We start from the raw sequence: 25,136 nt of genomic DNA on the forward strand, positions 1-25,136 counted from the left end.
GCAAGTATGCATAACGAAACCGCCATTGATCAGTATGGCTCTGGAGTCTCCTTCTGGAGTTCCATCCTTCACTGTTTAATACGAGAGCTTCACAGTTTCTCACCGAAGCAGTGCTCTTCAGGTCTGACTGTGACAGTCTTATTACTGACAGGGTTTGTTGCCACGCAGCTGTAGGGGGCGCTGTTTGTTTCTATCTCCAGAGGGAGGGACAGGTTGGAGGTGAGATTAGGGCTGCTGGTGTGGGACAGTGTCTGCCCCTCTCTTTTCCAGGACAGGGTGACCTCTCTCCCATTCTCCACAGAGCACAGCACACTGCAGTTGGGTTTCATCTTGTTCCTGCTGGACACCTGCGGTCTGGGTACTGGATCTGTGCAGAGATACAACAGCAGGGAGGGACTTCAACACTGACCAGTAACACTGACCCCTAACTCCACTCTGTGTGAGAGCCTTCAACACTGACCCCTAACTCCACTCTGTGTGAGAGCCTTCAACACTGACCAGTAACACTGACCCCTAACTCCACTCTGTGTGAGAGCCTTCAACACTGACCAGCAACACTGACCCTGAGCTCCACTCTGTGTGTGAGCCTTCAACACTGACCAGTAACACTGACCCCTAACTGCACTCTGTGTGTGAGCCTTCAACACTCCCTCCAGAGATGGGCTCCTGTTGTCTCTGCCTGGTTTTCTTGTCAGAGACTCAGCATGCGCATACATTACATTTATTTGGCAGATGTACAACAAGTGAAGGTCAATCACATCACACAGCAGCCTCAGCACAGTGGAGCAGTACCAGGTGGAGACACCCACCCCACACAACCAGCTGGTAGGCTGTAGTGCCATCCTTGTGCTGTACACTGTACCCTCCAGAGTCCCCCCTCCTCAGGTCAGATAGAGAGAAGAGTCCAGTGCTGCTGTTCCACTGCAGCCGCGTGCCGTAGCTGCCATTGGTGAGCTGGAGGATGCGATTGACCACCTTCGCAATTCTGCTGCCATCTTTGAAAATGTAGTCGATCTCCTTCACCACTGAGGGGAACGTGACCGTCTGTCCCACAATGCCATTCAGTATGTTCGACCAGACAGAGGAGACGCACACACCTGGAGAGAGAGAGGACAGAGGGAGAGAATGGGAGGGAGAGAAACAGAAGAAAAGATGTCGGGAAAAAGAGAAAGAGTGGGAGACAGAAGAGAGGAAGAGAAAGCAAGGAAAAGAGAGAGGGAGTGGGAGGGAAAGAGATACACAGGAAAGAGGGAGGAGAGATGGAAGGAGGGAAACAGGAATGGGAGAAGAGGTAGCTGTAGTTTACCTTCGCTGTTGGTCTGTTTAACAGATCAGTCACAGAAAAGATGCAAAGCAGTTTGTGTTGTTAGGAGATTGTTCTGTTGTCATGGAAACGCTGTGCATATTTATGAATTTTTGAAAACAAATGAACCAAACATCAGACCTGGCTAAAATATACATTTCAAAATGCACCTGTTACATGTTACTAACCAAACACATATAAACAGGCCTCCCTCCCTAACAAGCATATAACAGTATACCTCCTCCTCTGTAATTGGTAGCTCACCGTATGTCTTTGTGCCAGACATTATAAAGCTCACAGTATGTAACAGTATAACAGTCCCAGCTGCACTCAAACAGGTATATAACAGTATAACAGGGCCCTCCCTGCACTCTAACAGGTATATAACAGTATAACAAGGTCCTACATGCACATAAATAGGTATATAACAGTATAACAGAGTCCTACCTGACCTCTAACAGGTATATAACAGTATAACAGAGTCCTACCTGAACTCTAACAGGTATATAACAGTATAACAGGGTCCTACCTCCAATCAAACAGGTATATGACAGTATAACAGAGTCCTACCTGCATTCTAACAGGTATATAACATTATAACAGTCCTACCTCCAATCAAACAGATATATAACAGAATAACGGCTGCTCTCATGTTGTCTGAAATAAGGGTTTCACTGGCCGAAACTGCAGCTTGGACTTCCTGAATCTAAACTGCTCTCTTAGACCCCACCCTACCACATCACACCACAAACACACATGCAGGCACACACACGTGCACACACACACACATTTTCCCACACAAAATAGTAAAAAATAAAAAATGGTCACAAAATACTGCATGTGTGAGTATGAGATCATTAGGGAAAGCTCTATGATTTGCAAACATTTAGTTGAGATTCTGAATGTACCCAATAAAAATGTGCCCAAATTGTTAGAGGGAAGGCTTAAAGGTTTGATTCTGTCTTGTGCTGCTACATGTACCACTGGTCAAGGTGGAGCTCACTGCAGTCAAACGCCCCTGCAGGGTAAATGCCCCCTTGTGTACAACGAACATTTCCAAGCGTACGTGCGTGAGCTAAGAAACACCTGTTAATACTGACAAAGCGCCGTTAGCCTGTTGCGGTTAAAGACCCCAGTGCTGCAAGCCTACACCACAGGTGGCGGGACGCTGCAAAGGAACAGCCCTGTAGAGAACACAGCTCCCCATCTTCTACAGTTCTACTAGTGTGAAACGGGTTTCAGCGTCCAGTCTTATCAGGGAAACACGTGGTTCTCAGCGGCCAGCCGAAATAAGATCACACTGTAGACCGCATCTTTAACGCCCGGTCATTGGTCTCCACATTGATAAGAAGATAAATCTAAAACAACCCGAAGAAGCACAATCCTTCACATGCAAATAAATGCAGTTTAACGACCAATGTTACGCACCTAATTCAGATATTTTAATGCAAATTTTGGGGAAACCAAATTCATTTTCATATTTAATTTGCGCACACTAAACAAAATTGAATTGAACAAAATTGTTTGTACATTTTAACCTACCAAACACGACACGTCACAATTATTTGAAGTTACTGTCTGCGGAAAATTTATTTTAACGACGCCTTCAAGCAAACTTGGTGCTGTTATCGCGGTCGTGCTAAGACAGGCAGTGCAGCGACAACCGCACGATCGAGAAACCACAGTGAGTCAGAACATCTGCTGAATTTTCGCTGAAGTCGGTCAAATGCTCCTTTCACCCCCAGACCTACTTCCCCTCATTGTAGTGTGTTGGTAATGAGAGCGGGGCCGGTAGGCTAATGCTGTAAAAACTGAAGTAATAGAAAATCTTGCATCTGAAAGATTCCATCTTAAACCAGCCTAAACTGGTCTAACGGTGTTTTAGACACTTTTAGCTGTTCAACCAGCTCTTCACCAGCTTTCCAGTCAACTAGTCCGATCACCTGTTCAGACCACAGTCCAGCTAGAGAGGAGGGGGTATCTGCAGGATTACTAAATTAGATTGATAACTGTCCCGGGTCAACCCCGGAACTGACTATTATTATTTCAGTCCATGTTCCAGACTGAGCTCTGGGTTTTACTCAGTGTTATTCAGGTAACTCAGTAATCCTGCTTCGCGAAATACGCCCCAACTTCAACCAGCCACAGACCGGTTAAAATTTGTTCATTTGTTTATTTAAAGGATCCCCATTAGCTGATGTCGTGGCAATCAGCTACTCTTCCTGGGGTCCACACCTGACATACTGTACATAACACATTACATGATAAACATTAAATTACATTAATACACATTAAATTGCATCAATATACATGAATATAAAATGCAAGGGGTACATTGATATAAAATTTTAAAAAATTACATTCATTTAAAATTCAAAGCCAGTCAACGCTGAACATACATTTAGGTTAGAATACTAATTAAAAATCAATATACAGATGGTGTTTAAAAGAATGAGAATTATAGAGTTATACAACTCATATGAAGCGGAACACGAATACTGAAAACTAGAACAGTGATACCTCCTACTATTCAGTCTGTCATCTACATGCCAATAGATGCATCTCCATATTCTTTTTAAAGGATGATTTCTTTTTTATTAGGCCGATATTAAGGGGTAAATTATTTCTGTTTGTTATGGCTTTGTAAATGACAGTTTTTTTCAACGAGTTAGTCCTTGGGCTGGCCACAATACTACCATCCCCTGTAGGGAACCTCAAGTTTAGACCATTGTATGGGCACCTTATAGGGCACTGTATCACATTTTCTCCACTAGAAAGGCACTCATTAAGACACATTATCTTGCTATAAAGGGCACATCATCATAATTTATTGCATGAAGGGGCACCCTAGAGGGCACTCAATCATTTTTTCCCCAATGAATGGCAGCCAATAGGGCACTTCCTCTCCTTTTCGCCACTCTAGAGGGTACTTTACCGACGCTTTTTCAACCATGGGTTGATCGCCAAAGTAGTTACATTTCTGAGTTGTGGGGGGGGGGGGGGCTCTGGTGGTGTAATTCCGAATTGCAACTTGAGGCACGCAGCTCAACGTGACGTCAGCGCAGCATACGCGAATATTCGGGTAAAAGAGAACCACGGTCGCACATCTTTTTCATTCAGCCATAGTAATCAAGTCCAGAGCGGGAGAGTTGGATTTCGGTGCAGCAGGCGCGGAGGATATTTCATATATATGAGTTGAGGATATTTCAGTTGTTTTTCATCAATTAAAAAAACAATTTTTCAAAAGTTGTGCAAAATGAGGCAAAAAAGACCCTTTAAGATTTCAAGCAATGTGCCGTTTTAATTCAAAATCTTTGCTTAGTCCCTGACTGCTTGGGGGATTAATCATTTGCAAAACACTGAAATGAGAATAAACTAGAAACATCAAAACCACGAGTCATCTAAAACAAGCAGCTCATCTGAGGTTTACTCATGGTCAATGACCATAGCAGCGCTGCTCTTTGAGTTGTAATAGCCTGCTGGCAGCTGTTCAGATAGCCTACTGCTCCAGCATACTGCCTACTGCTCCAGCATACTGCATTACTACTCCAGCATACTGCCTGCTGCTCCAGCATACTGCCTTACTACTCCAGCATACTGCCTGCTGCTCCAGCATACTGCCTTACTACTCCAGCATACTGCCTACTGCTCCAGCATACTGCCTTACTACTCCAGCATACTGCCTGCTGCCCCAGCATACTGCCTACTGCTCCAGCAAACTGCCTACTGCTCCAGCATACTGCCTACTACTCCAGCATACTGCCTTACTACTCCAGCATACTGCCTACTACTCCAGCATACTGCCTTACTACTCCAGCATACTGCCTTACTACTCCAGCATACTGCCTACTGCTCCAGCATACTGCCTACTACTCCAGCATACTGCCTTACTACTCCAGCATACTGCCTACTGCTCCAGCATACTGCCTTACTACTCCAGCATACTGCCTTACTACTCCAGCATACTGCCTACTGCTCCAGCATACTGCCTACTACTCCAGCATACTGCCTTACTACTCCAGCATACTGCCTACTGCTCCAGCATACTGCCTTACTACTCCAGCATACTGCCTTACTACTCCAGCATACTGCCTTACTACTCCAGCATACTGCCTTACTACTCCAGCATACTGCCTACTACTCCAGCATACTGCCTTACTAAAGTCATTTTGTGCTGTGATGACACACTCTGGAGGTAAAGGGATGGGGAAGGGCTTATAAAAATCAAATAAGATTTGCCCAAAAATCAAAATAAAAATAAATAAATTAAATAAAATTTGGCAAGTGCAAGTCCAGTGTATAGTCATTAAAGAACAAGTTTGCAGATCTAATCTTAAGTTTATTTGTGTGTGATTTACATGTGACTCATTCTCTGCTGCTGGGTCTTTGGAGAGCCATTTTTGTTCAGGATATTCATGCTTTAAAAGGGTGGCAGTGTAATATAATAGGTAGTGTGGAGTAAGTTTTTGGCATCATGTGGGCGGCAGTGTAGCATAATGGGTAAGGAGCAGGTCTTGTAACCTGAAGGTCACAGGATCGATTCCCAGGGACACTGCCGTTGTACCCTTGAGCAAGGTACTTAACCTGCACTGCTTCAGTATATATCCAGCTGTATAAATGGATGCACTATGGTGCAGTCTGGTTTTTTAGCCTTGTGGTGCCCGTAAATGAGTGCTGTTATGTACAAAGTGCTGTTATTTCCACACGGTGAAACCACAATGTATAAAAATACTTTTTAATAAAAGTTGAGAGTCTGCACTTTAAGTGCACGTGCACTGTTTGATTACAAATCTGAAATATATATTACATGTTCATACAGACGGGTGACAAATTAAAGCAAAAACCAGCATAAAGTCTGAGTAAGGTGTTGGGCCACCATGAGCCACCAGAACAGCTTCAGTGCGCCTTGGCATAGATTCTACAAGTCTCTGGAACTCTACTGGAGGGATGGAACACCATTCTTCCAAAAGATATTCCCTCATCTGGTGTTTTAATGATGGTAGTGGAAAGCACAGTTTAATACATTGGTCCAAATCTCCCATAGGTGTTCAGCTGGGTTGGCCTGGTGACTGTGAAGGCTACAGCATATGATTCACATGATTTTCATACTCATAAAACCATTCAGTGACCCCTCGTGCCCTGTGGATGGGGGCATTGTCATCCTGGAAGAGACCACTCCCATCAGGATAGAAATGTTTCGTCACAGAATAAAGGTGATCACTCATAATAATTTTGTATTTATTTGCAGTGACCCTTCCCTCTACGGGGACAAGTGTACCCAAACCATGCAAGGAAAATGCCCCCACACAGCATAACAGAGCCACCAGCCCCCTCACTGTAGGGGTCTAGAATTCAGGCCTGTACCGTTCTCTTGGAGTACGTCACACATGCTTTCGCCCACTTGTCCAGAATGTAGTGAAGGATGACTCATCTGACCATATCACTTTTTCCACATCTCTGTAGCCTATGGTCTTTGCACCACTGAATGTCAAATGTGCATTTGTCTTTGTAATGGGGGTTTATGTACTGCAACCCTACAACCCAACCCTACTATTATATCTCTCTCTATGTAGCTATCAACAGACTGTTCTTGCTGACACAGTCTGATCACATCCTGCATTGACATTCTCAGTCACCTGAGGAAGAGTTACTCTTCTGTTATCACACTAATGCACAAGCATCAAGGTCATTCAATGTATGCTTATGACCACAATTTCCATCCATATTTAAAATGTAGATGCCACTTTAGTCACTGTTCCTATTGAAACACTCGCCAGTTGAACAGTCTCTTTGACTGAAGTTCCTGCAATCTGTGCCCCAATAATGCACCCTTTTTCAAAGTCACCTAGATCTTTTTATTTTTTCCATCTTGATCAAAAATCGAGGTCAACTGGGCCTGCTCAGATTTTTTATACATGCCACAGAGAATGATGGGATGTTAATTGCTTAATTGTATCATGCAGTACACCTGTATGGCAGTATCTGCATTCGTCATGTTTCTCATTTATTTATTCAGCTTTTCTTTGATTTGTCACCAGTGTATATACATACATACATAAAAACAAACACATATATATATATATGTACACATCTTCTTGCTGTGAGGCAACAGTGCATATATATATGTGTGTGTGTGTGTGTGTGTGTGTGTGTGTGTGTGTGTGAACTGTTGCCTCACAGCAAGAAGGTCCTGGGTTCGAATCACGGTATTGGCCTTTCTGTGTGTGGTCTGGATGTTCTCCACACTGCACAGGGTATTTAATCTGAAACCAAACAATATTTGGTGATTTGTTATGCAATGGCATAAGAGGTCCATGAGCTTCCTGAGAAAACTGTAAAAAATACTTCCCCTTTAAATAACACTTTGTTTAAATTGCCATTGCATAATGAATCACAAAGTATTTTATGGTTTCAGATTAAATATCTTGTACTGTTTACACAACCTCTTACAGCGCTCGCGGGCAATCCAAATATTACACAATACTTCGCTTCTGAACCGCATATCGCTTTGAGATAAGAAACTACATCATTTAATGGTTTCGGGCGTTAATTCCCTGGAATCATAACGGCGGAGGGCAGCAGCGGGTAAAACTATGGGAAAGGAGGAGGCGCGTCTGAGATGTGATCCAGACCCCATAAAGCGCGCTACCGCGGAGAGGAAAGAGAAGGGTGAACAGCACGAATGAGCGATATCCGTTAAACGTCTTTAAAAAGAAAGATGAAGATTATCCTCTGTACTTTCCTGCTGTGCAGTACAGGTACGTATCGTCCTCTGTATGTTCCCGTTTTTCTCCGTCTGAATGAGTCCGCAAACGTACGACTGGTTTAAGGCTCTTATCGGCTTGCAAAAAATATAAGCTGTAGTAACCTAACTAGAAAACCGAAAGTAGTTCTGAACAGCCTAATGTCATTGATTGTCTGAAATGGATGTAGGTCTTTGATAGTATCATGCCAAATGCGACTAAATCGTTGACCGACCATGCCTGACCGCCGCGGCTCGTTTTTTTCTGGAGGTGTCATGAAACGGTAATCTAGTCGCGCAATTTTCAGTCGGTCGCGTTAGGCAGTAGTCTCTGGAGGTTAAATATATTCGGATCAATACACCTTATCTGTCTTCAAGTCGGCCTCCACTTAATCCAAAATACGAGCAGATCCAAAATTAAAATAAGTACGTCGCTGCAGAATCCACAGTGTGACACGAGTCCGATTTAACAGGATGAACACACTAACTCTGATTCCATGTGTTAAGTAGTATGTTCAGTTTGTGTAGAAAACAAATGCTGAATCATATTCTGGTTTTGGCCTAATAATAAATAGAGCTTGATATGGCATTTTCCGATTTCTTTTCCAAGCATGTTCTGAGCTGTCTAGGCATAAATAAGCCACAAGCAACGTTTAATAGTAACAATTTCGATCTGTATCCAACATTGGTACGCAGGTAAAAAATAAGCATAATATCTAACAGGCTACATAGACGAAAATATGTGGTATTTCATTGCAATTCACAAGTCCAGTCGTTGTAAAAAAAAATCCCATAAGCTGGTTCGTAATAAATACGGTGGAATTTGTTGTTATCATACGATTATGATGCGCCAATAAAGCGCAGGCTCGCGCTCTAATGATTTGGAGCGCGACACGCCCTATACCGGATGCTGCGCATTTCTCGGAATTAAGCGCGTTTGTGCAGCGCTTCTTGGAAATGAGTCAAGATCGCAGGTGGTGCCTCTACTGTACAAACGAATCTGTGACTTCTTCTGCAGCCGAAACCAGAGCTTTCTGTAGGTCGCCAGTTACTTGTCAGAATGAGTCGGAAACCATCTGTTCTATGAGGGAGAGGGTCATCATTAACAGAAAGCATAGTTTCCTACAAGGTTCCCGGTAGCTGTAAATGTCTGTTTTGCTGGGATAGGGTGGGGAACAAGGCCAGGCTGACAGATAAACACACTGAAAGTCTCTTATTACTCAGAGTTTCAGGCAAAGCAGTAGCAGAAGGGTTTGATGTTACAGGCGATATTTAAGTGTCATTTATCCATGGCCCATGGATGAAACAGGCTGAAATATCTTGAGCGTGTCCAGAATGAAAACACACACTTATGCTCCAAAGAAAAGCTTATGTTTCATTTAACCCTGTGTTTCATTTAAAGCCTGGCAGTCCACACAGGTCTGTTTAAATACTCCACCTCAGGATTCCATAGGCTCCTGAGATGTGTATTGCATGAGCTACATTACATTTATTTGGCAAACACTTTTATCCGAAGCTATGGACAATAAGTGCATACTGAAGGTCACTGGAGCAACTACAATACACAGGTCTGACACTGTACAATACTCATTATGTAACAGTTATTCATAGCCACGAACACATTAAGTCCAGTTCACACAGTAAGCATAGGCTAGATCATAGGCTAGAGAGTAATGTTAAGTCAAACTAGGAGGCATGACGTCAAGCTACAACATCAAGATAACGATACAAGTGCAATATAAGTGCTGGATGGAGGTACAAGTGTAACATGAAAGGAACAAATTAGAAGTATTCAAGTAAGAGCCATCCTAGATTGGGAGTGCCCTGCAGAGTAGTGATATTTAGTCCAGGTACAGTCTGAAGATTGGGAGTGCCCTGCAGAGTAGTGATAGTTAGTCCAGGTTCAGTCTGAAGATTGGGAGTGCCCTGCAGAGTAGTGATAGCTAGTCCAGGTACAGTCTGAAGATTGGGAGTGCCCTGCAGAGTAGTGATAGTTAGTCCAGGTTCAGTCTGAAGATTGGGAGTGCTCTGCAGAGTAGTGATAGTTAGTCCAGGTACAGTCTGAAGATTGGGAGTGCCCTGCAGAGTAGTGATAGTTAGTCCAGGTACAGTCTGAAGATTGGGAGTGCTCTGCAGAGTAGTGATAGTTAGTCCAGGTACAGTCTGAAGATTGGGAGTGCCCTGCAGAGTATTGATAGTTAGTCCAGGTACAGTCTGAAGATTGGGAGTGCTCTGCAGAGTAGTGATAGTTAGTCCAGGTACAGTCTGAAGATTGGGAGTGCCCTGCAGAGTATTGATAGTTAGTCCAGGTAAAGTCTGTAGATTAGGAGTGCCCTGCAGAGTGGTGATAGTTAGTCCAGGTACAGTCTGAAGATTGGGAGTGCTCTGCAGAGTAGTGATAGCTAGTCCAGGTATAGTCTGAAGATTAGGAGTGCCCTGCAGAGTATTGATAGTTAGTCCAGGTACAGTCTGAAGATTGGGAGTGCCCTGCAGGGTAGTGATAGTTAGTCCAGGTACAGTCTGAAGATTGGGAGTGCGTTGCAGAGTAGTGATAGTTTGTCCAGGTACAGTCTGAAGATTAGGAGTGCCCTGCAGAGTAGTGATAGCTAGTCCAGGTACAGTCTGAAGATTGGGAGTGCCCTGCAGAGTGGTGATAGTTAGTCCAGGTACAGTCTGAAGATTAGGAGTGCCCTGCAGAGTAGTGATAGTTAGTCCAGCTACAGTCTGAAGATTGAGAGTGCTCTGCAGAGTGGTGATAGTTAGTCCAGGTACAGTCTGAAGAGATGCAACTTCAGACCACAGTGGAAGATAGGCAGGAGCTGAGTGATTCATAGAGGAGCTGGATGTGCACTTCCTTCCACAAAATGGTTTCTACAGGTTTGATGAAAATACTTAACCTGCATTGCCTCAGTATATATCCAGATGTATAAATGGATGTAGTGCAAATACACAACTTTTTACGCAGCAAGTCGCTCTGGATAAGAGTGTCTGCTGAATGCCTGTAATGTAATGTAATGCATTATGTTTCTCTCTCTCTCTCTCTCTCTGTTTACACTATAAATTATTGCCTGGAGATTTTCAGTGATGGAGGCTTGTCTCTGTGTCTCCAGCAGTGAGTGTGTTCGGCGAGTCTCAGGAGCTGAACGGCATTGTGGGAAAGAGCATAGAGTTCAAATATGCAGTGAAAACCAACGGGGGTTTGATGTACAGCAGTGTCACCATTGGAGACGTCCATGACAGTAGCTTTACGTCCAGTATTGAAAAGTACAAGGGCAGGGTGCACTGGGACAGCAGCACTGGACTCTTCTCCCTCTCTGGGCTGAGGCTGAATGACTCTGGAGTCTACAATGTGCAAAATGACGGGCAGAAATCAGTCTCTACTTTCAGCCTGACTGTGTGGAGTAAGTATGACTGTCTGTGAGATTACTGTGTTATTGCTTTTTCTCTCATTTAAACGTTCCATGCAGAAGTCTGTTAAACAGAGCAGATGTTTGCATGCAGAAGTCTGTTAAACAGAGCGGATGTTTGCATGCCCATGTAGATTATGGGTTGTTAGCCTGTTTTCAGTAGATTGCCTTATGCAGTGAGGAATTCCATGTGTGCAGTGGCTTTACTGCGATTCCTGTTTCACTTTTTAAACTCTGGTACAGAGTCATATGGTCTCATATTCTTTCTGAGGTTGGCAACCTTTCCCGTAAAGTATTCATTAAAATAATTGGCTATTTCATTTGGTTTTGTTAAACATCTTCCATCAGACTCAATGTAAGAAATCTCCACCAATCAGCAGGTTTACATGCATCAGATCTCCACCAATCAGCAGGCTCCTCTCTGAGTTGCTGCAGCTTGCAGTGCGAGCAGTCTGGCAGGGGCTGTGTGTGTGCAGTACAGTGCCAGTCTGAGCCATTTTCAGTGTCAATGTTCAAAGGAATTATACCTTACACATTACTATAAAGGCCCAGAATTTCAAAAAGTGCTCAGATATATTTCCACTCTGTTGCAAAACTCTGTAGCCTATTTTCTCAGGTTTATATGCTAAAAATGAAGTTCTGAAGTTCTGTACTGTACATTTTGAAGCACTTTGATCATTTATCAGCAGCAGCACATTACTGTCACCAAGACCACTGATCAGAGGCAGATCTTTGTCAGGAAGGAGACAAAGATCTCTGTTATCAGGAAGGAGAGTTTCACAACAGGCACAACATTCTGAAATTCTGAAGTATGATGTATGTAAAATGTATGTTACAGCTATCTGAATGGTTACACTGTGTAATTAGGAAGCTAAATTTAAGTATATTTCTAATTTGTTCTTTGTAAAATTAAACAGATGTGAGACTTCTCTACTGTAATGTGATTATATGCTGTCTTTGTTTGTATCATATTTGTGTTCATAACTGTTCTAATATATTATCATCTCTCCCTTTGCATATGTACCTGGAAATACTTTAAACCGCTGTGCCTAGAGGACAACGGTAAGTGACAGAGCAACACATGAATGTTCTTACCCCTGCGGATAGGATTAATACCGTGTTTATGATTTTAAGATGAATATTAACACGTGATTGATTTAGACTATTTGCGAAATGTTTCATTTCTGCTTCTTACCAGAAGGACCCGTTGTAGATCTCCTTTATATACAGAATTCATCAGAGAGAAAGGTTCTTTCTCTCTAGATACAAATAACTTTTCCATTAAAGTGTTCTCCACTTGCATATGATCGGTCCAGATGAATCACATGGTTTATCTGGGCAGTACAGGTCACATTTTATTTGTCATATTGGATTTTCTGTTAAATATTTTATGGTTCAAGCCGGAAGGGTTTAAAAAAAAAAATTATTATTTGCATAATATACGAAATTGTTTTTTTGCTAAGGTATGTTTTGGTTTAGATTAGAGAAACTGTATTATCCACACATGTGGCGAGGGACAAACAAAAGGCAACTGTACAGTACATTGTATTACATATGTACAAGTCTAGGAGTTCAGAGTGCGTACTGCATTCGGTGCTAAAGACCTCTTATAAAGATTCCTACTGGCTTGTGGCATCCTATAGAGCATACCCGAGGGGAGCTGCACAAACTGAGAAGAAAGGGGATGAGACATCATCCACAATTCTTTGTGCTTTTCCTCTGGATCTGAGCCATATACAAATCTGTGATCTGTGAGCTGAGTTTTCCCCACCAGCTTACTGTTGGGCTATTCACCACTCTCACATACGTTTTTATAACTTGGCCATTAAATACAACAGGACATTATGTAGGTCATGAGTGATAAAATACATGCCAATGGACTTCATTCACTTCCATTTAATTTAAATAGAAATCTAATTTAAAAACAGCAGGCCTTAGCCACCCAATCACCGCTTGCAGTTATGTATTATTTTCAGTTCTGCTGTGCTGAAACTAGCTGCTACAGACACACTGCTCTTCTTATAGAGAAATGTTGTCATAATGAGGTGGCTTACTGGTGATGTCATTTACTTTCCTTGGCTGGAGGAATGATGTCACAATCACAGTAATGTAGGCTGCCAGTCACATTGGGCAAAAGTTAAATGATGTTCATCCGTGTATTTTATCTGTTAAGTTATATTTTAGATTTGATTAACTTTATCACAATATCAAATTGTTAAATGTGTATGCTCGGGCCCTATGCTTGTTGAAAAGAGCTTATCATTCAGATTCATATTTGACTCATAATTATTCTACATTTATAAGGTTTCTGAATGCTGTATTGACTATCTCACGCTGTCCTCTCTGCACAGTTCCTGTATCAAAGCCCCATGTCAGCATCACTCATAATGAATACCCCTGCACTATAGAGTGCACTGCAGAGAGAGGGACAGGAGCGACCCTGTCCTGGTACAGAGAGGGTCAGAAGAAGCCCTACGTCTCCTCACGTGTGGCAAGTGCTCCACATCTGCATCTGCCTGAGACTGTGGAGAGGAGCAGTACATACACCTGTGAGGCCAAGAACTCAGTCAGCAGAGAGACATCAGACCCTCTCACTGTGGGGGCCCACTGCACAGGTGAGCTTACTGCACCTCATTCGCACCTGCACACATCTTTCTGTACCTGTGCACAAGGCTGGCCGGACCCAATAAACAAAGTAAACATTTGTTTAGGGCCCCGTGATCCTTCCAAGATGTATATAAATATATATATTTTTAATAAATAATTGTGTTCCCTAAGACAATGGCTTTTTCATTAATGTAATTATATTTCTATTGGTGCCAAATCTTGCTGACTGGGGCTTGGGGGTGGTTTTCCACCGAAATAGAGGGCCCCATATAGACTTTTTGTTTAGGACCCCCAAAAACCTTGGGCGGGCCCTGCCTGTGCACACCTGTTTACACCTGCAACTACTATTAAATGAGAGACAAGACTGTAAAAATCACAGTCAGTGATTGTTGTTGTGAATGGTTGTGTTTCAAAATGTGTAAAGATGTCTGATTGCACTGTTACATCATGTGACTTTCTGTCATCATCCTTGTTCAGTGGAACTGAACTTTGACCTCCATGTGTTCTCTGAATATGGAGGCTTTAAGTGTGTTATTCAGCAGGAAAAGTGAGCTTTGAGTCAATAAATTAAACAGCTTTAATTTGTTGAACATAAAACTCATTTCTGTTTTTATTGACACATTGACATGCATTTAAGAAACAGTGGTGGAAGATAACCCACTCCCAGTCAGTTTTTGATCAGCCCTAAAAAATGTAAAAATACAACAATAACCTGTCCTCACCTGTTCTCACGCATTCTCATATGTTCTCACCTGGCCTCACCTGTTCCCAGATGGAGCTGCGGGTATCTGGCAGACAGAGGGGTCTAAGATGTGGAGCCTGTGCCTGGTGCTGATTGTGATGCTGTGCAGTCACCTGGTTTGAGCCTGCTGAGTGAGAATGAACTTTGACCTCTGGATGGGTGGGTGGGTATGAGAGTCCCTTCTTGTTCACTGTAGCCTGCTATAAAGACATGCGGTATAACTGCCCCATGAAGACATCAAGCATAACTGCCCCATAAAGACATGCAGTATAACTGCCCCATAAAGACATGCAGCATAACTGCCCCATGAAGACATCAAGCATAACTGCCCCATAAAGACATGCAGTATAACTGCCCCATAAAGACATGCAGTATAACTGCCCCATAAGGACATGCAGTATAACTGCCCCATAAAGACATGCAGTATAACTGCCCCATAAAGACATGCATTATAACTGCCCCATAAAGACATGCGGCATAACTGCCCCATAAAGACATGCAGCATAACTGCCCCAGTATAACTGCCCCATGAAGACATGCAGTATAACTGCCCCATAAAGACATGCAGCATAACTGGCCACTTATTCAGGGGTTTCATAAATGTTCTCCTCCCCTTTTCACAGGAATTTCAGGTCTTAAGCTCGAAGGTCAACAGTCACAGAGGGTCCTCATAGGTTTTTTCCAGTTTCTCTTCTGCAGATGAGTCAGTTCTGCAGGAAATTCTGCTGTTTTGCCGCTGTTCTCCCAGTCCTAGTCATCCTCTGTCTCAGGCTGTTCTCTCTGTCTCAGTCATCCTCTGTCTCAGGCTGTTCTCTCAGTCTCAGTCATCCTCTGTCTCAGGCTGTTCTCTCAGTCCCAGTCATGAACTGAAATGAATTGTTAATTGTTTTTAATTGGGCAGCTTTAATGTCTTCCCCACTTTATGTAATAGCTGTGCATACCATGAAGAATAAATGTTCCCCATTCATGTCTCAATATACTTAATCTTTCAGATGAACTAAAATGGTAACTTTAGAAAGAGGCTCCATTTATAATAGATGAATTTACAGTGTACAGTGTTGGCATGTGAAGTCAAAATCCATGCCAACACAAATGAGACAAACCGGCACCTCACCTGTACACGCCTGTACACACCTGTACTCACCTGCGTTAATACGTTTAAAGAAACGGTTATGTAAATACTGAAACACAGGTTTTCAGAAAGATCAAGCAATTAGTGATAGGCCTGGGGGCGTAGGCCGTGGGGGGTGGGGTGTGGGGGGTGACAGGCCAAGATTGAGAAATGTCTTATTGTGCATTTATAATGCTTTTTCAAATACCACTCAATCACAGATAATTGTCACATGATAGAAGACTATTTCAATGCTACTGGATGAAATTGTTCTGAAATTCATAAATTGTTGCCTGTAGAGCTCTGTATTATTCCATATGACCTTTATGAAGCTGTTTGTACTAGATTTGCTGCCAAAGACATGTATGAGTGTATCTCTGTCCACCATCATGTGACAACCTGTTCCATTGCCTGTTTAATTCAGTGTTTCTAATGATAACAGCCTTTTTATAGTTTAATTCAGTGTCATATCAGTACCTGTCTGTCTACAGGTGTAAGACACCTGTGTGTCACATGACCGACACACCTGGAGCAGCTGTACTGTGCTGTCTCTCAGGTGTTTTAATTCAGAACCATCAGAGTGGGGATTCAGACATAAGACATAAGACTTTTATTTGCCATTTGCTCAGGTACAGATGTACAAGGGCATTGGAATTCTTGTGCGGATCTTTCAGTCAAGTAAGAGAGTACCGCGACGTCACACTGTGGGGAGCGCCATCTCCTTAATACTACTGAATTTTATTACGTATTTTAAGGAACTCGTTGAAACTTTTCAGTTGTGTCTGTGTGTTACATACAGTGATTATGGTCATATATTTCAATTGTGATAATGGTCACATTTATAATTGGCTCATGTTCAAATAAAAGAATGTTTATGAGTGTGTTTTATGTGTGTGTGTGTTACGTATGTGAGTTTGAGTAATTGGCTGACTAGCAGCTGTACTGTAAAACTGTCTTTCAAATGAAATGCAAGATCCTGTTTCCCAGAGCAGGATGAGTGAGTTAGCTGGATAACTGCACTGAGTAAAACCCGGAACCCTCCCAAACTTGGACGGAAGTAAAAATAGCTATTCTGGGTTTTGCTTAGCCTGCTAACTCAGTAATCCTGCTTTGTTAAATACCCCCCAAGTGTCAGAACCTATCTGGAGGCTCTCTGTACAAATCAGAGCTGAAACTGAACCCAGATCAGTAAGGGAGGCTTTACTGATCTCCACTCAGTGGTGGACTGGGCTCCAAACTGGCGGCCCATGTCCCAGCTGCAAGAGTCTCTGCCCTACTGTCAGGGGCCCTGGGCAGCTGTGTCATTTAGAGCAGGGAGTTTGTCCAGACGCAGCCTTTGGGCATCTCTCTGTTCTAACGATGACATCAGCAGCCTCAGGATCTCGGCGCTGAGCCCAGGGGCTGATTCCAATCGCTTATTTATGCCTCCTTGCTTCCTTTCCTAACCCCTTAGCACCGCCCATCGGAGGAAGCAAGGAAAGGAAGCAAGGAAAGGACGCACGGATGGAGAAGTTGTGGAAATTGGATTGTCCTTGGAGGACCTGGATCAATTTCCGAGTCAGTCAAGGACCTAGGAGACAAGGAAGAATAAAATAAGTGACTGACAGAAATAAATCTTTTTTCATTAGTAGTAGACAACCATCACACAGTTCACTTTTTGTGTGCTGTTATCTTGTACCTGACACCCTGGTACAGACTCACCCCATCCTCTCCTCTCACTCTGTCTAAACAAGGACAGAATTAACACCCAGCAGGAGGAGGGCTGGTTTCCGGTATTTCAAGCTTCATAGCTATTTTGTATTGTAGACAAAAGTACAGTAAACAGCCATTGTCTCTAATCAGCCATTGATTCTAAACTTTTGTTTGCCGTTTGCCGTTTATATCTGACAAATATGGAGTGTTACTGACAGCAGATAATACCCAGAGAGAGAGCGAGAGGGAGACTTTATATAAAAATGCTCAAAATACAGCAAAGAAAGAAAAATGCCTCTTCATAAAAAAAAATTCTTAAATCTTCCTGATGATGAGAAAATTCCCCTTCTCCTAGAAGAGGAGGGGAGATGCAGAACCCTGGCAGCTCAATGCATTTCTGCCTGCTACAGCCTGATAGACTGAGACAAATTTATTTATTTTTATAGTTTACATTGTCAAAATACTATTCTTACTATTTTACTTCATTTTATTTTATTTAAATCTCTAATTGTAATTGCAGTTGTATTAATTATCATTCATGCATGACTTGTACTGTTACACAACTTTATTTTGTGAGTTTCTTGTTTGCTTTGGCAATATTTACCATGTGTATTTTCTGCCAATAAAGCACATTGAATTGAAATGGGGGGGGGGGGAAGAAAGACAGAGAGAGAAGAAAAGAGAGAGAGAAAAATCATGACCGTTCTGCTTTTCTCTGTCCCTGACAGGAAAGAGTTTCAGCTGAAACAGGAAGTGACTGCATACTTCCCTAAAACGCACCAGCGTTATTTTTCTTTTCGCCAGTTCTCATTTCTTCTTCCGGTCCCCAGATTTCCTGCAGATCTTCACTGCGTCTGTCTAAAGCCTGTTTGCACATTCTAGAGAAAGGAGATTACATCAATTAAAAAACGATTTTAAAATATAAAACTGGCCCAAGAAATGGTCATAAATTAATTGGTATAACTATACATTTTCGTTCTGTTCAATAAATGTCTGTTTATTAAATTACCGAAAATGCTTCATCAAGCTGTGCAATTTGCCTGTAAACTCACCGGGAGGATGTTGCTAATCTAAAAGCTAGGAGATTAATCTGACGGAAAGTGCTCTCTTTGATCAGATCATAGAGCAGATATTGCGCGTGCTGTGCGTGAACAGCAAAATTCCCAATATTTTGTCACCACCTGCCACCTTGTGGCCATAGCTGGTACTACTAGACATGATCTCTGATCCCACTGTTGAAGCTGACATGATGATATTGAAATACTCTGTAAGCATCTGCTGGAATGCCACCTTTGTCGCACGCAGGCTGTACCACACACTCCCAGCTCTCTGTGCAGGCTGTTCCACACACTCCCAGCTCTCTGTGCAGGCTGATCCACACACTCCCAGCTCTCTGTCAGGCTGTTCCTCACACTTCCAGCTGTCTGTCAGGCTGTTCCACACACTCCTAGCTCTCTGTGCAGGCTGTTCCACACACTCACTGCTCTGTGTCATGCTGTTCCACACACTCCCAGCTCTCTGTGCAGGCTGTTCCACACACTCCCAGCTCTCTGTCAGGCTGTTCCTCACACTTCCAGCTGTCTGTCAGGCTGTTCCACACACTCCTAGCTCTCTGTGCAGGCTGTTCCACACACTCACTGCTCTGTGTCATGCTGTTCCACACACTCCCAGCTCTCTGTGCAGGCTGTTCCACACACTCCCAGCTCTCTGTGCAGGCTGTTCCACACACTCTCAGCTCTCTGTCAGGCTGTTCCACACACTCCCAGCTCTCTTCCACACACTCCTAGCTCTCTGTGCAGGCTCTTCCACACACTCCCAGCTCTCAGTCAGGCTGTTTCACACACTCCCAACTCTCTGTGCAGGCTGTACCACACACTCCCTGCTCCATGTCAGGCTGTTCCCCACACTCCCAGCTCTCTGTGCAGGCTGTTCCACACACTCCCAGCTCTCTGTGCAGGCTGTTCCACACACTCCCAGCTCTCAGTCAGGCTGTTCCACACACTCCCAACTCTCTGTGCAGGCTGTTCCACACACTCCCAGCTCTCTGTCAGGCTGTTCCACACACTCCCAGCTCTCTGTCAGGCTGTTCTACACACTCCCAGCTCTCTGTGCAGGCTCTTCCTCACACTCCCAGCTCTCTGTGCAGGCTGTTCCACACACTCCCAGCTCTCTGTGCAGGCTGTTCTACACACTCCCAGCTCTCTGTCAGGCTGTTCCACACACTCCCAGCTCTCTGTCAGGCTGTTCCACACACTCCCAGCACTCTGTCAGACTGTTCTACACACTCCCAGCTCTCTGTCAGGCTGTTCCACACACTCCCAGCTCTCTGTCAGGCTGTTCCACACACTCCCAGCACTCTGTCAGGCTGTTCTACACACTCCCAGCTCTCTGTCAGGCTGTTCCACACACTCCCAGCTCTCTGTGCAGGCTGTTCCACACACTCCCAGCACTCTGTCAGGCTGTTCCTCACACTCCCAGCTCTCTGTGCAGGCTGTTATACACACTCCCAGCTCTCAGTCAGGCTGTTCCACACACTCCCAACTCTCTGTGCAGGCTGTTCTACACACTCCCAGCTCTCTGTCAGGCTGTTCCACACACTCCCAGCTCTCAGTCAGGCTGTTCCACACACTCCCAACTCTCTGTGCAGGCTGTTCCACACACTCCAAGCTCTCTGTCAGGCTGTTCCACACACTCCCAGCTCTCTGTGCAGGCTGTTCCACGCACTCCCAGCTCTCTGTCAGGCTGTTCCACACACTCCCAGCTCTCTGTGCAGGCTGTTCCACACACTCCCAGCTCTCTGTCAGGCTGTTCCACACACTCCCAGCACTCTGTCAGGCTGTTCTACACACTCCCAGCTCTCTGTGTCAGGCTGTTCCACACACTCCCAGCTCTCTGTCCAGGCTGTTCCACACACTCCCAGCTCTCTGTCCAGGCTGTTCCACACACTCCCAGCTCTCTGACAGGCTGTTCCACGCACTCCCCGCTCTCTGTGGAAATAAGCACTTCCTGCTATCAGTGTAAAATTTACCTTCAGCTAAGTCATTCCTGCAGCCCCTTCCTTCAGTTTACAGAGCTCACCCTGAAATCGCCACAGCAATTCGCTTCATGAATCTTCTTTTAAAATGTGAGACCCCGATCAGATCACTCTCTGGTCCTCTCTTTCTGACCCTTAGCACTTTAACGGTCTGGTTTAAAGGTCACAGAGCTCCTTCTCCGCAATTTATTTGCAGGTTTTCTCTCATACTGCACTTTGTTTCATAAAAGGGGGTTTACTGTATCTCTTCTGTTTGTTTATACTGCTAAAAGTTGATTGATTGCACTGAAACTACAACTGAGGCAAACTTCTTTCACATGGCAGTTAGTGAGAATCCAGAGGCAAACATCATTTCAAGCCCAAACTTGCAATGATTACAGGAAATAACGATTCATCAAGCCTCAGAGTTCTTCCCAGGACAGTTCCACTAAAATACCAAATCTGTAACAAGCTTTGTGTTCCCCTTCTACAGAACAACAACTTTGATTCGCTGCGCTCTAACTGCCCTCCTCTCAGTCCCTCTCCGGGTAGCTCCATTCTAACCCATTCTGTGCATGTATAGCCGTTGCGGTTAACGTGCAAATTAGTACATTTGGTCGGACAGGGTAACACTTTCGATAAACTACGTGGTAATACCACAATTATCCACATGGGTGCGGTAATGTGCTACATCAAAGGTACAAACTTGGGCTCGCGGAGATGTTGCCCCTGGGGAGCTGACGTTGATCTCAACGTCTAAAGTTGGCGTTGTACTTAACGTGAGCTGAGTCCTCGTTGTTGGTATGAATTTTATAATGTTTCAAAGAAAATAACAATACAAATCACGAAGACAATAAAAGTAAGAAAACGTAATGCGTTGTGATTTTAAATTACAACGTTAATTTATTTTACTTTTTATTTTTCCTGTCTCTGCAGCTCAGTTAGCTACGGTACGGTAACCTGTCTGTTTGCAAGTCAACTTCAGACGGCGGCACTTTGGTTGTCAGGTAGATAGCTAATGTTACGGCTATGATGGCTATCAGAAATAGAGATCAGATCACCACAGCATGGACAGCTTTATAAACAGAAACGAATTCACTCATTCAAGAAACGACAAACTCCGAGACTGCTATGAAGGGAAACGGTCGCATTTAAGTCAGGTTAGTTTACTCTCGGAAAGCGAGTTTATGCCGTAGTTTCAAGCCCAATAAAGCACTAGAGCTTCCTGTGCCGCTGCATAGCCTACCAAATAGCCAATGAGGGAAACCCCCACACTATACGGGGAGAAACTGTTACTGCCGGGAGATGGATTTGATCGTTTGAGGGAATAAGGTCGCTGATCAGATGAAACACATCCCACTGTCAGACAACACAGCTGCCCGCAGGACTGCTGACATGGCAGGTGATACCGAGGAACAGCTGATAGAGGCAGAACAGTCTCATTGAAAAATTCTGTATGAAAATAAGATACAAATAATACACATGTAATACAGATAAACTGAAACTTGTACACCATTTTCTGTTGTGCCTTTACCTGTATCAAAGGTGTTTCGCTGTCTCATACGCAACTCAGCAGACTCTAGGCCTGTTCAGAGTTAAATTAGGGGAATGGCCTGTGGATAGTTAGATCTGCCTACAGAATTAAAGTAGGGGAGAGTCCATATAAACGGAACAGCTTTTGGATTTTGCTCATTTACTCAGAAAATATGTAGCCTAGCATTATGAAATACTTCAAACAGCACTGACATAGTCCTGGCCCGTTCCAGTTACGTTCATATTTTAATTGAGGCAAATACAATTTAAACTAAAGTACAAGCAGTACGATGTACAATTGTAGCAGAGAGGCATTATAATTGTAACAGTAGAGGCAAACACCCTGTAATGAGCGTATGGATGTTTTTTCTGCACATACTAATGTTATTCAACCAGACACGTTTCCAATGGTAACGTGAGACCAGCCACATACTCAGATTATCAAGCATGGGGTTTTAATTATGAATAAAACTGTGTGCAAACATTGACGCACAAGTAACTTCTTAACCTACTGTGAAGTGAGTTGTGATGTGGTAATGTCCAAATCGATGAGGAACGCTGCGTTCATTTCTTAACACCCAGGTAAGATTTTATAAAGCAAATAGCCGACCATGCAGACCTGGTGTGTGCATATTATAAATACCTGTGACCTGGTGGCTGTTTCTTTTCAGTTAATCACCTGGAGCATCCAGAAGATGATACTATGTCAATGCAGCAAGAAAATTAGCTTAACACATTTAAATTAAACACTGAACTAACTTCAAAAGTCAAACACATTGATGAAAGCAATTAATTTCTTTAACAAATATTAAACACCATTTAAAATGCCTAAGGTCTTCCCTAAAGGACACTACATGTAGATGGTTTTCAACACCATCTAGTGTCCCTAATCTCCAAATCTGAAGTCCTCTCCATGACCTCCCTGGGTACCAACCCTCTCGTTTTCTCTTTAGATGGTATTCTGTAAATATGTAGCAGCAAAAAAGCACATTGTTATAGCATCTCAGAGGGGGCATAATTGTAACAGCTGTCACATTTTTACAGGCTGGGACATCATAGTTTTTGGACACCTAACAAACAATTCCTGCTAAAATTGACCCAGAAAACCATACTACCGTTTCAAGGACAGATGACTGCTTAAAATGATGTATGATTTGATTTATTGTAAATAGAAATAATGCCTTATATCCATAAATTACTTCTGGAACAAATTTTTACTTAACTTGCTCAAAAACAGTTTTTTAGAAATATTTCCCTCAAAGGTTGTCGAATTGTTCCCTTCTTTTGGCACACAGTAGAGGACTGAATTGTGTGCGTACAAACCAGAAATGGCTACTGTAGCAGCAGTGTACTAAATGTTATTGACCGTGTTCCATTTATGATGCATTACATTTATACCGACTTTCCCTTGCTCATTTTTGGGTGCTCAGATAATAAAAAGTTTGGGAACCACTGTGCTGCATGAATATAAATAGTGTCATTCCACATTTGTACAAAAGGTGTCACTAAAGCTTTATTCTGCATATCTGTTTTTCATTCAGTGTTTTATTAGTCAAAATGATGAGGTAGAGGATAAACATCCAGCAACCTTAAACGAGGTGCAGATGATCTGCATCCACATGTATACGTTGTGTAGTGAAAAATGTGTCAATCACATAATGTATAAATGAATGATGTACCTGACAATTTAGTAAATTATTACATTGGGACATACAGTATATCACCACATAATCAAATCGTTGAACCTTACAGTTCTCTTGCATTACAGCATGTTTAGATCCATCTTGAAATATGTGTAATACTTGCTGCTGAAGCTTGACTCTGCTGTGGGCATACCCTCTGGACATGCCCATCTTTAATGCTTAGGTGAGGGTGGATCTACCAAAAATAATTACACAGCAGTTTTACATCATATTTATTTTATTTACTGTCAGGCTTGTGAGTGAAGAGCAGTACTGCACACTATCATCTGTCTACCTGTGCCCCCCTCACCCCCTCTTTCTCTCTCTGACTTTTTCTTTCTCTCCATTCTCTGTCTCAAAAAGATTCATCATACAAGTTATATCTCCACCCCCCCCCCCCCAAAAAAAAAACAGACAGTCCCCTTAGCCCAAAGTGCCTGTGCTCTAGACCTGCAGTGTAACTCTCTGCTCTAGACCTGCAGTGTAACTCTGCTCTAGACCTGCAGTTTAACTCTCTGCTCTAGACCTGCAGTGTAACTCTCTGCTCTAGACCTGCAGTGTAACTCTGCTCTGGACGTGCAGTGTAACTCTGCTCTGGACCTGCGGTGTAACTCTCTGCTCTGGACCTGCGGTGTAACTCTCTGCTCTGGATCTGCAGTGTAACTCTGCTCTAGACCTGCAGTGTAACTCTCTGCTCTAGACCTGCAGTTTAACTCTCTGCTCTAGACCTGCAGTGTAACTCTCTGCTCTAGACCTGCAGTGTAACTCTGCTCTAGACCTGCAGTTTAACTCTCTGTTCAGATTTTCACTTCACAAGCTTTCTGATCATTGTCAGGCAGAGAATGATGTTAGTCTGATTTGCATGGATATGCGGGTGGGGGTGGGAGGGACAGGGGGTTATCCTTAAACCTCCTGCTGTCTCTTTAATCTCACACACACACACACACACACACACACACATAAACACAGTCTGTCATTTAGTATGTCAGTGTGTCAACAACAAATGGTATTTTCACCTTTTCACCTTTTAGGTTTGTGCCAGACAGAAGTCTATCGGTGAGTCAAACACGGATCTGTCAATAATTCAGTTTGTAATTCCTTAAACAACCGCACCTTAACGTACTTAAAGATGTAGCATTAACGGCCTGTTCACTTTGTCTTGTTTGTTGTACGCTGGATCTTAGGACGCATCTTTCCGTGTTTCGGATATTACATTTAATTCCTATTGTCTGCGTTGTCGACGGGATTACAATCTTGTTGTTGGGTGGGATTAATATTACGTTTCGCTCATTGCGTCTGTTCGT

The 25,136-nt window shown here is 43.3% G+C and overlaps 2 protein-coding genes across 5 annotated transcripts in view; one reads left to right on the forward strand and one right to left on the reverse strand.

The window, feature by feature from the left end:
- LOC118227655 (T-lymphocyte surface antigen Ly-9-like) overlaps nucleotides 1-1,997 on the reverse strand; it is a 168,526-nt gene extending 166,529 nt beyond the window's left edge. For all 3 annotated transcript variants that reach the window (XR_004765320.1, XM_035418392.1, XM_035418391.1), the window contains exons 1-3: nucleotides 1,913-1,997; nucleotides 810-1,097; nucleotides 104-367 (exon numbers count right to left, since the gene is read on the reverse strand). Coding sequence is in view for 2 of the 3 variants with exons in the window: in XM_035418392.1 (XP_035274283.1) it covers nucleotides 104-367; nucleotides 810-1,097; nucleotides 1,913-1,955 (595 nt within the window). In the remaining variant the exon portion in view is untranslated. The remainder of the gene's footprint in view (nucleotides 1-103; nucleotides 368-809; nucleotides 1,098-1,912) is intronic.
- Nucleotides 1,998-7,774: 5,777 nt separating this feature from the next.
- LOC118227658 (SLAM family member 9-like) lies at nucleotides 7,775-16,795 on the forward strand. 2 transcript variants are annotated; one of them, XM_035418400.1, is made up of 6 exons: nucleotides 7,775-8,061; nucleotides 11,159-11,446; nucleotides 12,506-12,514; nucleotides 13,804-14,067; nucleotides 14,832-14,964; nucleotides 15,425-16,795. In XM_035418400.1, the coding sequence occupies exons 1-5, from the start codon at nucleotides 8,022-8,024 to the stop codon at nucleotides 14,921-14,923; spliced, it is 693 nt and encodes a 230-aa protein (XP_035274291.1). In that variant the 5' UTR covers nucleotides 7,775-8,021; the 3' UTR covers nucleotides 14,924-14,964; nucleotides 15,425-16,795. The 2 variants fall into 2 exon arrangements, with proteins under 2 accessions (XP_035274291.1, XP_035274290.1); XM_035418399.1 differs by having other exon boundaries at nucleotides 7,800-8,061; nucleotides 11,156-11,446.
- Nucleotides 16,796-25,136: the final 8,341 nt, after the last annotated feature.

The sequence above is a fragment of the Anguilla anguilla genome, chromosome 5 (assembly GCF_013347855.1).
Source record: "Anguilla anguilla isolate fAngAng1 chromosome 5, fAngAng1.pri, whole genome shotgun sequence".
Classification (NCBI taxonomy): domain Eukaryota; kingdom Metazoa; phylum Chordata; class Actinopteri; order Anguilliformes; family Anguillidae; genus Anguilla; species Anguilla anguilla.